The 15224-nt window shown below is 42.4% G+C and overlaps 1 protein-coding gene across 1 annotated transcript; it reads right to left on the bottom strand.

The window, feature by feature from the left end:
* Positions 1–820: 820 nt before the first annotated feature.
* LOC121561352 (CD5 antigen-like) lies at positions 821–12758 on the bottom strand. The gene is made up of 8 exons (XM_041873935.2): positions 12680–12758; positions 7356–7385; positions 5334–5636; positions 3873–4187; positions 3472–3747; positions 2348–2668; positions 2156–2244; positions 821–1233 (listed from the first exon to the last, which is right to left on the bottom strand). Exons 3-8 carry the CDS (start codon positions 5530–5532, stop codon positions 1093–1095), a joined length of 1341 nt encoding a protein of 446 aa, XP_041729869.2. The 5' UTR covers positions 5533–5636; positions 7356–7385; positions 12680–12758; the 3' UTR covers positions 821–1092.
* Between the last annotated feature and the right edge of the window lie 2466 nt (positions 12759–15224).

The raw sequence follows: 15224 nt of genomic DNA on the forward strand, positions 1-15224 counted from the left end.
AACTAAGTACTATACTTTCTCTGTAACCCACAGATCATAAGAGAATAACATCATTATCTCTATATACTACTAACAACATCATAACAATAATCTACATCATAATCAATATCATAACATATATAATCAATAACATCATTATCTATATACTACTAACATCATAACAATAATCTACATCCTAATCAATACCATAATATTTATAATGAATAACATCATTATCTCTATACTACTAACAACATAACAATAATCTACATCAGTCAATATCATAAAATGTATAATCAATAACATCATGAGAGGTAAACAACAGCAACAAAACAATCCCCAACAAACTAAAATGACCCCTTTATTCAGATGTTTCAAAATACAAAGAATGAACAGATGATTATAATAATACATGGACTAATAATGGAAACCCTTCAAGATAAAGAATCTAAGAGAAACACTAAATAAGATAAAGACATAAAGACAAAAGCTAAAAGCAGCAATACATTCTGGAACACAAAACAGACCTAATAGAGCTACTCTCTAAAAATAATCAAAACCCCATGTTACCCAAAACCCCACGTTACCCAAAACCCCATGTTACCCAAACCTCATGTTACCCAAAACCCCATGTTACCCAAACCTTATGTTACCCAAAACCCCACGCTACCCAAAACCCCATGTTACCAAAACCCCATGTTACCCAAAACCCCATGTTACCCAAAACCCCATGTTACCCAAACCCCATGTTACCCAAACCCCATGTTACCCAAACCTCATGTTACCCAAAACCCCATGTTACCCAAACCCCCATGTTACCCAAAACCCCACGGTACCCAAAACCCCACGGTACCCAAAACCCCACGGTACCCAAAACCCCATGGTACCATGGTGGTACAAAACAAACAAAAATTAATAATGGTGGTTACAATCACTCCTTTTAGATTTCTTCCAAGGTTATAAAAAGATAAACTAATTCTTAACTTGTGTTATTAAAATTAGAACCACTTAAGGTTTGCCGCCACATTTTAAACACCAGTCCACTGCTGACCATCGAGTTCAAAACACAAAACTAACCTAAGATCAACATTTAGGGTCATTATCATTCTACTCCTACTCAGTCCCCTGGGCTGCTCTCTCCTCTCCCGGTCCAGCTTCAGCTCTGGAGCTCAGAGAGACCATCTCCATGGCATTGGCATCAACATAAAGATCCATGCTGCTCACCCTGTTCACTCTCTTCTGCCTCCTGGTGGTCTAGGGAGACACAGCACCAAGAGTGAGTGAGTGAGTCAGTCATGGACTAATAATGGAAACACTTCAAGATGAAGAATCTAAGAGAAACACTAAATAAGATAAAGACATAAAGACAAAAGCTAAAAGCAGCAATACATTCTGGAACACAAAACAGACGTAATTGAGCTACTCTCTAAAAATAATGAAAGCCCCATGTTACCAAAACCCCATGTTACCCAAAACCCCATGTTACCCAAAACCCCATGTTACTATGGTTGCAAAAAAACAAACTAAAAGGAATCATGGTGGTTGCTGTCACTCTTTTTAGATGTCTTCCAAGGTTCTAGAAAGATAAACTAATTCTGAACTTTTCAGCTATTATTAAAATCCCGGTCTCTCGTTCTCTCTGTGTGTGTGTGTGTGTCTCTGTGTCTCGTTCTCTGCTGCGCTCATTTTTACATTTACATTTTAGTCATTTAGCAGACGCTCTTATCCAGAGCGACTTACAGTTAGTGAATACATATTTTTATTTTATTTTTTTATACTGGCCCCCCGTGGGAAACAAACCCACAACCCTGGCGTTGCAAACGCCATGCTCTATCAACTGAGCTACATCCCTGCCGGCCATTCCCTCCCCTACCCTGGACGACGCTGGGCCAATTGTGCGCCGCCCATGAGTCTCCCGGTCGCGGCCGGCTGCGACAGAGCCTGGATTCGAACCAGGATCTCTAGTAGCACAGTTAGCACTGCTATGCAGTGCCTTAGACCACTGCGCCACTCAGGAGGTTGAATCCAGGCTCTGTCGCAGGCTCTGAACGCTCCTCTCGTTCTCATCTGGTTAATCACACACCTTAAACACAGATATAGACCAATGTAGAATCTGAACCCTGCTCATAGACACAAACATTTAAATGACTTGTAACGTCTGAGTAAATGTCTTTACCTTGTAGTACAGGTAGAAGGTGGTGATGGCTGTCAGTAGGATCAGCAGCACTACAACGTGTCTGATGATGAAGGCTGGTAGAGGAGAGGCTGAAAACAGAAACACCTTTGATGAGGGGACTGATCATCATCATATAGATCTGTGGGAAATCTGTCAATGACAAAGTTATAAGTCTGGTTCATGTTCAGTTACCTGTGACGGTGAGGTTGAGGAGCTCACTCTCAGAGGAGAAGTTATGAGAGAAAACATAATTGTCATAAACACAGCTGTAGTTCCCTTGGTGGGAGTCATCTGCAGCAGGGAAGAGGAAGGCAGCAGAGTGATTGACAGCTGGCTGGGTCTGGGTTCTGTTGGAGCCGGTGAACGTGAGGAGGAAGGAGCCTCCTGGGTACTGTGGCTGAGTGGAGCAGGTGATGGTGAAGCTGTAGCCCCTAAACACTTCGGGCCCCTGGTGGCCCCTGGAGATCCCTCCCATTGAGTCAGTCAGGAAGATATCAGGCTGGACCAGGAGATCTGTAACAATAAAAGAGAACAAGAAAAACCTCTTCAACTAGTTTCCTATAGATATGACAATAACATCAGCATGTAACAGTGCTAGCCACCCTCCCTCACAGGGCAACATGAGTAGTGGGCCTACAGTCACGGAGACAACATATGTTGATATCAGGCTGAAGCAGGACATCTGGAACAAGAGGAGAGAAAAAGAAAACGTAGCTCCTCAACTACTTTCCTCATTTAGATATGACAATAACATGACATGTGACAGTGGCAGTGAGTAGAGACGTTCACTGAGATAACACTCAAATACAAAAGCATTCTGGGATATTTAAGTTGTATTTGATTCCTACTTGACTGAGTGATCTATTTTGCAATGCAGATTTACAAGCTAAATAGTCATCGTGAGAGGTGCAGAGGAAGTTGTATGAATGAAGGAAATCAGTTGAATATAATTTAAATATTTTGATATTTCCTGAGCAGATCTCTGTGAGTCCAGGAAGGAGATTTAATACATGGCCAAAAGAATGTGGAACTCGGTAGTGAGTGTTGCAACCGAGGATAATTTTGACGCTCTACGCGCTTCAGCGGTCTGTTCTGTGAGATTGTGTGGGCTACCACTTCACGGCTGAGCCGCTGTTGCTCCTAGACGCCACGTTGAAAGTCACTGAGCTCTTTGGCCATTCTACTACAAATGGTGGTCTATGGATTGTATGGCTGTGTGCTCAATTTTATACACCTGTCAGCAACAGGTATGGCTGAAATAGCTGAATCCACTAATGTCCACATACATTTGGCCACATAGTGTATCTTGTTATTACCTGAGCAGATCACTGTGAGTCCAGGAAGGAGATCATAAATTCTCCCACACTCCCTCAGTGAAGGCTCAGACCCAGAACAGTAAACTCCAATCTCTCTAGTTCTGTTTCCAGCTAGAACTGAAACAGTGGAGCCACAACCCAGCTGTCTACACACTACTGCAGCTACAGCCTTGATCCTGTCATCAGTTCCCACAGTCCTCCACTCTCCCTGGTCGTACCACTCCACTCCACCAGCACAGCGACTGCCTCCTCCCACCAGCCTCACATCATCAGGCTCTGAGAAAAGAAGAGAGAGAGACAGTAATCTCACAATTTTCTCACTAAAACACACCTATATTGCCTCTCATATTCTTCACTCCAGGTGAGAAACAATGTTGATTGAGTGACAAACTCTTTCTTACCTGAGCAGGTGAATCCAACAGCATTACCAGGTAGGCAGGTGTTGTTTTTTCTGTCTGAGGTGTCACAGTCCAGGAGAAGGGACTCATTGCCTTTACACTGGAACTCTTTATCCCAGGTCTGACCCTCACCTTCTCCATAGAGCCCCCCCTGTAGAGCTGCAGGAGCCCCACAGCCAAGCTCCCCACAGACTACCTCTGCATCCTGCTGGTCAAAGTCAGCTTCACACACTGAGGCCCAGGACTGATTGGACTGATTGGACTTCACCTCCAGTCTCCCAGAGCAGACACCAGCTCCATCCACAAGCTGCACAGACTCTGGAGAAAAAGAGTTGGTTGAACATTCAATCCGTTTTGTTGATGACACTGTCAAAGGACTAAACACAAATATGTTGGATAAAAGATTGCTATGTTTGATACTGTAAGAGGTAGAAATGGGTTCTTAGTCACAATGCAGGCAGGAGACAGGAATAAGTTCACTTCACTTTATAGAAAATAAACAGCTGGACATCCATCAGGCAGCTTCACTTCAGTAACATCTGAACTACAATGATCTGCCCATGCACATCTCCCATAAATGAATATGACAAACACAAATATAATGTTTAAATTAGGGCTGTTAAATGATTAAAAATTTTAATCAAATTAATCAGAATTTTCAGTGGATTAATCATGATTAATCACTATTTGCAATTACACCTGAATCCTAACCATTTTTTTTCTGAAATGCATACCAAAAGATAAATAAAGATATGATTTACTTGAGCCAAGACCTCTTTCCTTTTTTCTTTTTCGTTTTCATAGAGCTCGTGGATTTTCTTCATAACTGTGGCTCTTGACGGTGGCTTATAGAATGAGTCTTGAGACGCCACTTGCAAAACATCAAGGAAACCTGAGTCTTCTACAATGCTAATGGGTCTACAATCCTTTGCAATCCATTTTGCTATTGTGTTGGTCAAATTATCTGAGGTTGATTTTGTTAATTGCCTGCAAACATTCAGCGTGGTCTGGCGCAAACCACTTGCTGAATCTGACGGCCCAGCAAACGCATGTTTGGCGTTGACATGGTACTTCAAGCTTGAACAGCTCCGGTGAAATTGAAACTCCTTCTTACAAATCTTGCAAATAACCTTGTACTTGTTAACTGTACCATCATCATTCTTTTTATATTTGAATCCGTCAATAGGCCCACTTTGCTCACCTTGCTCCATCTCGCCTCTAGCTCCCAACCACTTTCCTGACCTGAATAATTTGTCACACTGCGCATGCGTGAAATGCGTAAAAAAAAATGACGTAATTAACAGCAAACAACTAATTAACGTCGTTAACGCGCTATTTTTGACAGCCCTAGTTTAAATACATCTAACATCTCTCCCTCTTTAAATGAAAAAACACATACAACATGATATATGTAAATATTGTATAATGTACAAATGAAATCTCTCAATATTACCAGTGTCTTACCTGAACAGATCACATGAAGAGAATATCCACCATTACAGTCAGTAGGTCCTACTCCACACTCTCTAATAGTAGACTCATCTCCACTACAACTACTCCATAGTGTGACTCCTCCTCTTCCATCTTCAACCAGTGGTCCTCTAGATTCAGCTACAGCATTCCCACAGTCCAGCTCTCTACACACAACCTTAGCCTCTCTCATGCTCCACCACTCAGTACATAGACCTGACCACTCTCCTCTGTAGAAGACTTCCACTGTCCCAGAACAGGAAGTGGTCCCATTCACCAGTCTGACTGAGAGTTCAGCTGTAAACAGCAGAGAGGAAAACACAGTGGTGAGGACAGATTATGACAGGGCTTCTGTTATTCTAACAGCAGTAATGCTTTGTGGTTGACAAGTTTGAGTTTGAGTTTATTTTTACAGGGACAGTGCACATTAATCAACGTTTCAGTAAAAGTGCCGGTTTTAGCCAGCCGGCTAATTTTCAACCGCAGTCCCTCGGCAGGTTATTAAAAACAATTACAATATAGACAATAACAACATAGAACAAGACATAGCATACAGACATAGCAACATAGGACAAACAAGACGTAGCATACAGACCGAGCAACATAGAACAAAAAGCAGCAAGACAAAATTCATAAAAGCAACAAAGTGTTTCCACACCTCACAAGTTACAGACAACAGACATGGAAAGCGGCAACACACAGCTAGGGACCATGTTCACAAATCTGATTGACCTTTAGCCATGTCTTCAAGCATTTTGTGAAAGTGTGATATGTGGTGCAGTTATGTGTGTCTGATGGCAGTGTATTCCAGACATGGGAAGCTCTCACAGAAAAAGCGGATTTACTAAAGGTGCTTTTCCTTAGGGGAACTACACAGTCACCTCTCATGGCAGACCTTGTGGATCTGCTGCCATATGTTTGGGTTTTCTGTTTAACAAAAATACTGAGTGGAGGGGGAGCCAAGCCATTTAGGATCTTGAATACAAGACATGCATCGGTGTATTGCACAAGATTTTCCCAACTCAGGAGCTCATGCTTTCTAAGGATGTGACAGTGATGATGGCTATTGGGCTTCCTATCAAGCACTTTGAGAGCCTGTTTGTAGACAGACTGAATAGGTCTTACTGTTGTACAGCAAGCTTGGGTCCAACTAGTCAAGCAGTATGTTAAGTGGGGGAGTATCTGATTTTAAGTACCTTGGCATCATACTTGATTCCAACCTCTCTTTTAAAAAGCATGTGAAAAAGGTAATTCAAATAACCAAATTCAACCTAGCTAATTTCCGATTTATACGAAATTGTTTGACTACAGTTTGACTACAGTTTTGCTACCTCTGTAGTCAAACAATTTCGTATAAATCGGAAATTAGCTAGGTTGAATTTGGTTATTTGAATTACCTTTTTCACATGCTTTTTAAAAGAGAGGTTGGAATCAAGTATGATGCCAAGGTACTTAAAATCAGATACCCCCTGGAGCTTCTCCCCTGACACATAGACTTCTGGCTCAGTAGCATCTGTTGCCCTCTTTGTGAAGAACATGCAAACAGTTTTTTTCACATTGAGATGCAAACACGAGTCACTGAGCCACTTTGTAACCTGGACCATTACAGTAGTGAGTTCTTGTGCAGCTTGTTGTTTGCTCTTTGCATGCACATATATCACTGTATCATCTGCATACATTTGAACTTCAGACCCAGTACAGACAGAAGGCAGATCATTAATGTACAGGCTGAACAGGAGGGGCCCCAGTATTGACCCTTGGGGCACACCCACATCATAGCTAAGAGTGGGCGACAGCTCATTGCTCACTCTGACACACTAAGTTTTGCCTTCAAGGTATGATTTCATCCATCTCAAGGCATCGGGGGAAAGTTGAAAGTATTAGTAGTTCCATAAAACAGTACTTGTTATTGGGTTTTAGAATGGTGTGTATGGACACATGAATTTCTCCATGTGGGATAATAAAGTTGACTAATATTGAACTGCTATAATCACTGTAGATGTATACTCTACCTACCTGGTGGACTGATGCTTTGAGCCTGGATATCTAGAGAGAGAGAGAGAGAGAGAGAGAGAGAGAGGCAGAGGTTAAATGAACATCAACATGACCTTTCATGATGTGATGGGGAAGATAGGCTTATCGATGGTATGATGCAACAACACACGTGTGTACACACACTATAGATACAAAAGTATGTGGACACCCCTTCAAATTAGTGGATTCTATTTCAGCCACACCCCTTCCTGACAGGTGTATAAAATCGAGCACACAGCCATGCAATCTCCATAGACAAACATTGGCAGTAGAATGGCCCATACTGAAGACCTCATTGACTTTCAACGTGGCACCGTCACAGGATGCCACCTTTCCAACAAGTAATTTAGTAAAATGTCTGCCCTGCTGGAGCTGCCTCGGTCAACTGTAAGTTCTGTTATTGTGAAGGGAAACATCTAGGAGCAACAACGGCTCAGCGTGAAGTGGTAGGCCACACAAGCTCACAGAACGGGACCGCCGAGTGCTGAAGAGGGTAGCATGTAAAAACCGTCTGTCCTCGGTTGCAACACTCACTACGAGTTCCAAACTGCCTCTGGAAGCAACGTCAGCACAAGAACTGTTAGTTGGGAGCTTCATGAAATGGGTTTCCATGGTTGAGCAACCGAACAAAAGCCTAAGATCACCATGAGCAATGCCAAGCATCGGCTGGAGTGGTGTAAAGCCCGCCGCCATTGGACTCTGGAGCATTGAAAACGTGTTCTCTGGAGTGATGAATCACGCTTCACCATCTGGCAGTCCAAAGGAAAAAATCCACGCAGCAATGTATATTTAACATTACCTCACTAATGCTCTTGTGGCTGAATGGAAGCTGGTCCCCGCAGCAATGTTCCAACATCTAGTGGAAAGCCTTCCCAGAAGAGTGGAGGCTGTCATAGCAGCAAAGGGGGGACCAACTTCATACTAATGGTCATGACTTTGGAATGAGATGTTTGACAAGCAGGTGTCCACATACTTTTGGTCATTTAGTGTACATTCCCTTTCCATGGAAATGTGTAACTCTTTGCAGATGAGTTTATATCTAATTTAATACCTTTGCTTTGTCTGTTTTTGAAATCATTCATTTCAGAGGTCAGAGGTCAAGCTGAGCCGGACCAAAAGTGGAAGAGTGGAAAAGGTTACTGGTTGTGATGACATCACTGGTTAGATGTCAGTGATGAAAAGATATTCAGTTGACTGCATGTTAGTCTGTTGATGTTAATTTAACCTCTCTCTCTCTCTCTCCCTCCCCCTCCCTCCCTCCCTCCCTCCCTCCCTCCTGTTGATCTTGACTCAGGTAACAGACCTCTAACTTCTACCCCCCCTACTCCTGCTCTAACATACAGTATCTCACAAAACTGAATACACCCCTCGCATTTTTGTAATCAATAACATAATTATCTATATACTACCAACAACATCATAACAATACTCTACATCATAATCAATATCATAACATTGATAATCAATAACATCATTATCTCTATACTACAAACAACATTATAACAATAATCTGACAGTTTGAACGAAGGAAGCCTTGTGGTAGACCAATGTGGTTGATTAACAGAGCATCTGAGTGTGTCCCAATAATATCTCCTTTCTCCTGAAGTGTGCACTTGTTCACTACTTCCCATAATCTAAAAGCATTGGATTGGTGGAGGCATGGACTAGTGGGAGTTTCCACCATATTTATAATGTTGATGTAACCCTATCACCACAGGCTCAGATAAATCCATAGAGTAAAAGTATGGTGAAAAGGTCCACTCAGTACATAATAAACCTGGTATGACTAAACTCGCTAAAGAAAAACCAAAGAGACCAGGGTTCTTACCTACAGATAGAATGTGTATATAAAAAGAATGAATAATGAATGATCCACTTGCAAACAATTGGCAATACACACAATACAATAATATTTTAAGATAACCTAAACCCGGGTGCTAAACTGAAAATGTTCGTTGGCGCCGTTGGAGCTATAAAAAACAAACAGTCTAACCCCACAGTTATCACGGTAGAAAGCCCTTGAAACCAACAGTTGACTATTTATAATCCAATAGGCAGAAAGTGCCCTGCATGCTTCCGAAAAACGATGTCCAGTGTCCCCGAAGCCCTTAAATGACCTCAGACTAAACTGTCCTCTCCAGCTCCCGATCCGACGAACCCAAGCAGCTCCGGAAGCCACTGCCAGTGGCACTGGAACCTTCGTCAATACAGCCAAGCAGCAAGCGAATTGATACGACTCATTTCTAAAATATTCAACTATACATCTTATTTTGTTAAGGTAAGTCAAGTAGAGTGCAGTTAAAACCAATTCGGGGAAAAAACGTACACAAAATGTTTTCCAACTTCACAAGCGCACCTCTCTCCTCTGTTCAACCTTCCCAAGTCCTCTCACGTCACCCCGCTCCTCCGCACACTCCACTGGCTTCCAGTTGAAGCTCGCATCTGCTACAAGACCATGGTGCTTGCCTACGGAGCTGTGAGGGGAACGGCACCTCCGTACCTTCAGGCTCTGATCAGTCCCTACACCCAAACGAGGGCATTGCGTTCATCCACATCTGGCCTGCTGGCCCCCCTACCTCTGCGGAAGCACAGCTCCCGCTCAGCCCAGTCAAAACTGTTCGCTGCTCTGGCACCCCAATGGTGGAACAAGCTCCCTCACGACGTAAGGACAGCGGAGTCACTCACCACCTTCCAGAGACACTTGAAACACCACCTCTTTAAGGAAGACCTGGGATAGGATAAAGTAATCCTTCAACCCCCCCTTACCCCACCCCCCAAAAAATAAAATAAAACATATTGTAAAGTGGTTATTCCACTGGCTATAAGGTGAATGCACCAATTTGTAAATCGATAAGAGCGTCTGCTAAATTACGTAAATGTAAATGTAAATGATGTCACCATAGTCTAGGACCGATAGGAACGTTGACTGAATAATCTGCTTTCTACTGTTTAGCGAGAGGCAGGACCTGTTTCTATAGAAGAAGCCCATTTCTATTCTCAGCTTCTTAACTAACTCATCAATATGCTTTTTAAAAGACAGCTTTTCATCTATCCAGATTCCCATATATTTATAAGCAGGGACACAATCAATATGGACACCATTCAAAGTACATTAAATCAGTTATTTTGATGTGCACTAGAGAACAACATATACTGAGTTTTCCCTGCATTCAATGCTTATTTCAGGTCAATAAAGTTTTTCTGTAATTCCATGAAGGCAGACTGTAGTTCAGATAGAGCCTGGTCAACCGTGGGGGAAATAGCATACACAGCAACTATCAACTGTATACAAGTGGAGGTTACAGTTTTTTATAGACAAGTCAATATTGTTAATGTAAACAGCATAGGTGCAACTTTGGTTTTAGAAGTGGGGGAGACATAACTTTATTTATATTCATTTTTGTTTTTATCCAGTTGGATAAACACTCCAAACAGCCTACCCGACTGCTCAGAACCCTCCGCATGGTCCTAAAGCACACTGTCGCCTGATTTAACACCATCAGTAGATACACATTGAGTTCTATCTGTCAAGTCATTTTTTTACCAGTTACATGCAGCCTGGTCTAGGCCAATTGAGCCAAGCCTCTGAATTAGCAGTGAGTGATCAACAGCCTTTGACAGGTCAATGAAGAGGGCAGCACAATGTTGCCTTCTATCCTTACAGTGAACCACATCATTTATAACTAGGGATGCAGCAGAGATAGTGCTATGACCTGGTCTAAAACCCCACTGATGTACATTTAGAATACATCTTAGCTGAGAATTAATTAAGGATTCTAATATTTTAGCTAGGCAAAAAAGTTTATAAATAGGGCGATAATTATTTAGGTCAAAGGGGTCACCACCTTTGTGAAGGGGGAGTACATGGGCCGCCTTCCAAACCTTGGAGATAGTACTAGATATAACTGTCAGGTTACGGGTTGATGATTCAGCAATCAGGGGGGCAGAGCGCTGCAGTAGAAATGGATCAAGCATATCAGCCCCAGTGGATTTTTTTTTTTTACATCAATCTTAAGCAAGACATCTAACACATCACAGATAGTAAATAGTTGAAATGAAACAAAGATTGACTAGAAGTTGACGGGTCAACCGTTGAGTCAGCTAGAGGCTGGCAGAGGGAAGAGCAGTCGATTGGCTGACCAGGGTCAACTAAACCACCGTTTCTCTCAAATAAAAAGCCTGCCGAGGTAACATGATGATTAAAAGCATCCCTTATTCCATTCTTCTCAGTTATGATGCCAGAGTCAGGCAGAACTCCCTCCTAGCTCGAAAAACCTACCCTATTGTTTGAGTTTGTTAGGGACAAGAAACGTATTCTACCTAAGCTACATCAACACAATGTAATGAAGAATGTTATTATTGTTTTCAAGTGAGTACACAACTCTAGTCTAGGCTGTAAACTGCAGTGAATAGCCCAGGTCATTTGAATAACTCCTGGGGTCCCTTCTCTCCTCACCTCCTTCTCTAAACCCATTGGAGGAGGTCATTCAAACCTAAAATGCTACAAGGAAGCAGCTAGCAGCCAAGCAAAATGGTCTTGAGTGGCAACCAATCTGCCCAATTAGCTGTTATGTTTCCATACACCCTCTTCTGTTGATCCTCCCACTTCTTTAGCAACAACCACTTTCAGACACACTCCATGTATGCAGTTACCCTCTGGGAGAATCTCAATTGTATACTCCTCGCGTCCTCTCTCCTCACCTCCTCTAAACCCATTGGAGGAGAAGGTCAGAGGGGAAACCCTCCGGCTTTCTCATCTAATGGGTTTTGAGAAGGAGTCGAGGAGAGAGGAGTGAGGACGCAAGGATTATGCAATTGAGAATCTCCTCATTAGTGGAGAGTGAAAAACAAGTGTGGGTGTCTGAAGGTGGGTGTTGCTAAATAAGTGGGAGGATCAACATAAGTGGGTGTATGGAAACATAACAGCTAATTGGGTTGATTGGTTGCCACTCAAAACCGTTTTGTGTGGCTGCTAGCTGCTTCCTTGTTGCATTTTAGCTAAGCGGGTTAGGCAGGTTAGGATAATTAATGTGTCAGGTTAGGAGAATTAATGTGGCAGGTTAGGAGAATTAACGTGTCAGGTTGTAGGAGTAACCTAGCAGATCAGGATAATGAGATTAGAAAAGAGTTAGGGTTAAGTTTAGCTAAATTGCTACAAGGAAGCAGCAAGCAGCCACACAAAAAATGGTCTTGAGTGGCAACCAATCTGCCCAATTAGCTGTTAAGTTTCCATACACCCACTTATGTTGAGCCTCCCACTTATTTAGCAACACCCACTTTCAGACACACTCCATGTATGCAGTTACCCTCTGGGAGAATCTCTATTGTATACTCCTCCCGTTCTCTCTCTTCACCTCCTCTAAACCCATTGGAGGAGAAGGTCAGAGGGGCGGGACCTCTGGCTTTCTCATCCAATGGGTTTTGAGAAGGAGGCGAGGAGTGTGCAATTGAGATTCTCCCCATAACTGGGAAAGGGTGCCATAAAGCAGTGTGCACTGTATAGAGCTAGCCAGCTTGTAGCCTAAATGAATGGGGAAAGAACAGGGTTTTGGGATAAACACTGAAAATAAGGTCTGAGGTGAACACAGACTTAGTAGATCTTATACGTTTTGTTGTATGAGTTAATATCAGTCAGGTAACATCCTTTATGAATTATGAAGTCTTTATGGGCTTTTTCGTTTTCAGTTACCCAGAGGACCCTCTCATGTGCATTTTACCAGTAACCCTCTGGTCTCATGAGTCTTCTCAAGGACCCCCTGTGGATAGTCCAAGTACCCGCAGGGGTCCTAGTACCCCTGGTTGGGAAACACTGCTAGTGAATAGGGTCCCTTTGTCTTCCTGTCATACAGTTAAATGTCGACTAGATGGCGGTGTTTACCCAGTCTGGGCCAGGGTTGCACTACAGAACTAACACTGCTGAACCAGGCCTACGGTGGAAAACAATCCTTTATCAAGGTAATGATTCCATTCATATCTAGCCAGGCCTGTATTCATTTTTATATAGTATTTTAGATCCTAATGAATAACATTACATGGACAATGGGGACCTGATCCTAGATCAGCAGTACTCCTATTTTTCTCCTGATTGAAATGGTAAAACCTCACCACACGCACATTACGTTCATTCTCCTAATCAGCTACGTTAATTATCCTAACCCGCTACGTTAGTTCTCCTATCCTGCCACGTTAATTATCCTAACCTGCCACGTTAATTCTCCTAATCGGCTACGTTAATTATCCTATCCTGCCACGTTAATTCTCCTAACCTGCTAAGTTAGTTCTCCTAACCTGCCACGTTAATTATCCTAACCTGCTACACTAATTATCCTAACCTGCTAGGTTAGTTATCTTAACCTCCCACGTTAATTATCCTAACCTGCTACATTAGTTATCCTAACCTCCCACATTAATTATCCTATCATGCTAAGTTAATTATCCTAACCTGCCACGTTAATTATCCTAACCTGCTACATTAGTTATCCTAACCTCCCACATTAATTATCCTATCATGCTAAGTTAATTATCCTAACCTGCCACGTTAATTATCCTAACCTGCTACATTAGTTATCCTAACCTCCCACATTAATTATCCTATCATGCTAAGTTATTTCTCCTAACCTGCCACGTTAATTATCCTATCATGCTAAGTTAATTCTCCTAACCTGCCACGTTAATTATCCTAACCTGCTACACTAATTATCCTAACCTGCTAGGTTAGTTATCTTAACCTCCCACGTTAATTATCCTAACCTGCTACATTAGTTATCCTAACCTCCCACCTTAATTATCCTAACCTGCTACATTAGTTATCCTAACCTCCCACATTAATTATCCTAACCTGCTACATTAGTTATCCTAACCTCCCACGTTAATTATCCTAACCTGCTAAGTTAGTTCTCCTAACCTCCGCAGTGGCGTGTATTCATGGTTGCCAAAGGAAGCCAGGCTTCCCCCAAAAAATGACCAAGATCAAAACATATAAAATAATGTATCTTTCATCTCTCTGTGTTTTATCATTTTCCTTCAATTCGCAAGAGGCTGAATGTATCTCACCGGAGAAAGCATCTGAGCGAGTGAAACGGTGCCCCTCTGTCTCTGTATGTGGAGGCCATTCTATCTGATGCTGTCTGGTTAAAAAGAGTATGACATTGCTGCCGCCCTGTAGCATTGAATGCTAACATTTGGCCTCCCTTGATCATAAAAAATTAATTAAAATGCCAATCAGCGTTGAGCTAAAGTGTGAATGGTCCTGAAATAAATCAAATGAAATAACAAATTGCATAATGACCCCTGCGCCCACCCGACCCCCCCACCCGACCCTCGCACCACCCATAGGAGGCTGTAGTGTATTAAGATTATGACTTTCTAGAGGAACAAAGAGGGGATTATTATCTTAGTTCAAAAGTAGCCATTTGTAGGGTGACGCCCCAGGGGAGACAGGTGATTGGACAGCAGAGGGAGCAACCCATATTTTTGCATTGTTTATAAGTATATGCTGGAGGAAGAAGAGGTTAGAGCAGCCATTGCAATCTGGGACGTTGCTCTCCGGGTGATCTTGACACCTGTAACTCATGCTGAAAGCTTGTGATATGAATAAACTTATGATCAAGGTTCAGTATGAGCGGACTCCTTTGTTTATCAGCAATGACTAGCAACTTTTACTCGATACTACAAGGCCTCCCCAGAGTTTGGGAACTACTGATCTATCTGATGCTGTCTAGTTCAAAATAATATGACACTGCTGCCGCCCTGTAGCATTGAATGCAAGGGAAGCCAGCGAACATTTGGCCTCCCTTGATAATAAAAAAAAATAATAAAAGCCAATCAGCGTTGAGCTAAACTGTGAATGGT

The sequence above is a fragment of the Coregonus clupeaformis genome, unplaced genomic scaffold, assembly GCF_020615455.1.
Source record: "Coregonus clupeaformis isolate EN_2021a unplaced genomic scaffold, ASM2061545v1 scaf1448, whole genome shotgun sequence".
NCBI lineage: Eukaryota > Metazoa > Chordata > Actinopteri > Salmoniformes > Salmonidae > Coregonus > Coregonus clupeaformis.